Source organism: Oryza glaberrima, chromosome 6 (assembly GCF_000147395.1).
Source record: "Oryza glaberrima chromosome 6, OglaRS2, whole genome shotgun sequence".
Lineage (NCBI taxonomy): Eukaryota > Viridiplantae > Streptophyta > Magnoliopsida > Poales > Poaceae > Oryza > Oryza glaberrima.
In genome coordinates, this window is record NC_068331.1 from 10,046,966 (window position 1) to 10,050,777 (window position 3,812).

General features: G+C 50.4%; 1 protein-coding gene across 1 annotated transcript; it reads left to right on the plus strand.

The window, feature by feature from the left end:
• The first annotated feature begins 1,423 nt into the window (after nt 1-1,423).
• Nucleotides 1,424-3,402, plus strand: LOC127776000 (UDP-glycosyltransferase CGT-like). Its single transcript, XM_052302319.1, has one exon. It carries the CDS (start codon nt 1,481-1,483, stop codon nt 2,936-2,938), a length of 1,458 nt encoding a protein of 485 aa, XP_052158279.1. The 5' UTR covers nt 1,424-1,480; the 3' UTR covers nt 2,939-3,402.
• The last annotated feature ends 410 nt before the right edge of the window (nt 3,403-3,812 follow it).

Sequence of the window (3,812 nt, forward strand, 5' to 3'; positions counted from 1 at the left end):
CCAGATTTTATTTAGAACTTCTTGCCCTGACCTGCATTTTCCCAGAAGCACTCTTTCCTCTTCCAAATTCAACATTTGCCAATAATTGTTCACTCCCTTGCAGTTGAAAAAGAGATGGCAGCTGTTCTCATCTAACCTTTTGCATACTGGGCAGATTGTATCAAGTTTGACACCCATGCGAGAGAGATTACATCTCAGTGCCAAACTGTTATGGGCAAATCTCCACAGAAACAACTTCACCTTATTAGCCACTTTGCAATCCCAGATCTTTTTCCAGTTGAAATTCACCCCTGTGCAGTCTCCCCCACCAGACGAGGATGCTTCTTTGCCACTTCTAGCATCTTTGTTCTGTATCGCCACTTTGTAGGCCGATTTAACTGAAAAAACCCCTTTTTGGTCATAGTGCAAGGCAGCCCAGTCCTCATGCCCTTCATGTGTTTGGATCTTGAGAATGTGCTCCACATCTTCCTCCCAAAACGTGTCTCTGATAAGAATCTCATCCCATGAACCATCAGCTGTGTCAATTAGTTCAGACATCTGAGTGAGAAGGGATTATCTCCTTGGTGTTATTGGTCTTCTAGTTCTGTCCCTTGGGATCCAAGGGTCCTTCCAGATATTCAAAGACGATCCATCCCCAACTCTCCAAATGATACCGTCCCTGAGCAAATCAACACCTCTCATGATACTTCGCCAGGAGTATGACATTCCATCTTTCACTGAAGAGTTCAGCAAATTACCATTAGGGAAATATTTCGCCTTCAGCACTCTAGCACGGAGGGTGTCAAGGTAAAAAGGAGAAAAAAAACCCTAAATCACTCTCGCACTCACCATACAGCAGTTCCAGCATTGTTTAGCAAGTAGAGGCATTTGATAAAAAGGAGAAAAAAAAACCCCTAAATCAGTTATGCATTACTCTCTTTGTTTCAGATTATAAGTCGTTTTGATTATGGCCAAAGTCAAACTGTTTCAAGTTTGTAAAAAAAAAATGTAGTAACATTTTCATCTCAAAACAAATATATTATAAAAATATAATCAATTATAAATTTAATAAAACTAATTTGGTGTTGTAAATATTACTATATTGATCTACAAATTTCGTCAAATTTGAATTAGTTTGATTTTAACTAAAGTTAAAAAAAAGAATACTTATTTGGTGACCCCATTTATGTAATTTGTTTGCCGTAAAGAACTCTACCTAAGCAATCAAGATGACAAGATCGTTCCAACTCTCTTTTCTTGGCGAACAAACTTATGCTTCTTATGCATGCTCGATTTGATGACACCTAACCTAGCCGCCTCTGTGGAAGTCATTCCGTTGTCAAAATAATCCAAAAATTAATGTTAGGTAGCCCCCAAAGGTAAAGATAAACTGTACTACATATACAAATCTACCCACACAACTAGTAGCATTAAGCACTACGCATCAAACAACAGCTGAACTGTTGAGTCCCAAGAAGTCAAGAACCCAAGGTGTTCGACCATGTGTTCGGCGGCAACACCCAACTCCGGCGACGTCCGTGCTACACCAGGATCATCGCGGCCGCACGTCGTCCTCCTACCAAGCGCCGGCATGGGCCACCTGGTTCCCTTCACCCGCCTCGCCGCCGCGCTGTGCTCCGGCCACGGCTGCGACGTGTCCCTCGTCGCGGCCGTGCCCACCGTGTCGTCGGCCGAGGCACGCCACCTCGCCGCGCACTTCGCCGCGTTCCCCGCCGTTCGACGGCTCGAGCTCGACCTCGCGTCCCTCGACGTGTCCGAGTTCGCCGGCGCCGACCCGTTCTACGTCCGTTACGAGGCCATCCGCCGGTCGGCGTCGCTCCTGGCGCCGCTCCTCGCCGGCGGCGCGTCGGCGGCGGCGTCGGCGCTGGTCGCTGACATCGCCTTGGCCTCCGTGGTGATACCGGTGGCCAAGGACCTCCGCCTCCCGTGCTACGTCTTCTTCACCGCCTCCGCCACGATGTTCTCCTTCCTCGCCTACCTGCCCACCTACCTCGACGCCAACGCCGGAGGCGGGCACGCCATCGGCGACGTCGACGTCCCCGGCGTGTGCCGCGTTCCGACGTCATCCGTCCCGCAGGCGCTGCACGACCCGGACGACATCTTCACCCGGCAGTTCATCGCGAACGCTCGCAGCCTCGCGAACGCAGACGGCCTCGTCGTCAACGCGTTCGACGCCCTGGAGCCGGAGGCCGTCGCGGCGTTGCGGCAGGGCACCGTCGCCGCCGGGTTACCGCCGGTGTTGGCCGTTGGGCCACTCAGCCCGGCGCCCATTCCGGCGAAAGATTCAGGCAGCTACTTGCCGTGGCTCGACGCGCAGCCGGCGCGGTCGGTGGTTTACGTCAGCTTCGGCAGCCGCAAGGCGTTGCCAAGAGACCAGCTGAGCGAGCTCGCCGCCGGGCTAGAAGCAAGCGGCCACCGTTTCTTGTGGGTGGTGAAGGGCGCCGTCGTGGACAGAGACGACGCCGGCGAGCTCACCGACCTGCTCGGAGAAGCCTTTATGCAGAGAATCCATGGCCGTGGCCTCGTGACCATGGCGTGGGTGCGTCAAGAGGAGGTCCTGAACCACCCCTCCGTCGGTCTGTTCATCAGCCACTGCGGGTGGAACTCGGTGACGGAGGCGGCGGCGAGCGGCGTGCCGGTGGTGGCGTGGCCGAGGTTCGCCGACCAGCGGGTGAACGCCGGCGTGGTGGCGCGCGCGGGGATCGGCGTGTGGGTGGACACCTGGAGCTGGGAGGGGGAGGATGATGGGGTGGTGAGCGCGGAGGACATCGCCGGGAAGGTGAGGTCGGCGATGGCCGACGAGGGTGTAAGGAAGGCGGCGGCGAGCGTCCGTGAGGCCGCGGCGAGGGCGGTGGCCGCCGGAGGGAGCAGCTACCGGAGCTTGGCGGAGTTGGTGCGACGGTGCCGTGATGGGCATGTCATCACGAACGGAATGTGAGAGAAGCGAGGAGAAGACGGAATGGGCAAACGTCCAAACGAAATGGCAGCATCTTCAAGCATTGGTCATCCTGTCAGTGTCAGTCAGTCACCACAGTCCACAGGTGGTAGGCTCACATCATAAAAAACCTTTTTGTTCCATGATAAGCACACATGCACGAGATGTCACCAACAATTTCAACCAAAATTATCAACCCAAATAGTATTTCAACCACTAGAGGTTATCCAAAATAAAGCTTTGTGGTTGTTATTTGTCCTGATAGTTGGGGGAGGGGTATAATTCTTTATTTCAATTATGTCAACTAGCTGGCCGATCCGCGTAATTGCGTGGCTAACATCTAAACAAAATATGATTTTACTTAGCATTTATTAAAAGCTATTCCGTTGTCTTAAGACTTTTTTTTACCAAACCTTATCATCCCCGTATTTCTAATTATATAGTTTTTAAAAGTCACACCAGTTGCTACCCCTTACTTCTATCATATCTTTTTTTATTTGCTTGCTCGATTTACCACTATTTCTATTCATTCTCCTTTAAACCTTTAAAAATTGGATCTTATAGTTTTTAGAGTTTATTATCTCGTGGGGTTTAGTTTATATAATTTTTAGAAGTTCCGTCAAACGTTGCCATTATACTCCTCTACGGCCAGTTCATTGTCTTTTCTCTTTATTGCCATTGGGATTTTAAAAATCGAACATAATTATCGTTCGGGTCCATTTTTTACTTTCTAAAAGTCCCGCCAAACCGTCAGCGGCTTTGCCATTATACTTCTTTATGGCTCACCCGCTGCTTCCCTTCTTGATTGTCATTGTGATTTTAAAATCGAACATGACTGTCATTGGGTTTTTTTTTACTTTTCAGAAGTTTCGAACCT

Bases quoted from the DNA above. Each gene is read 5' to 3' on its own strand.
- LOC127776000 (XM_052302319.1), top strand. From the start codon at position 1,481: ATGTGTTCGGCGGCAACACCCAACTCCGGCGACGTCCGTGCTACACCA.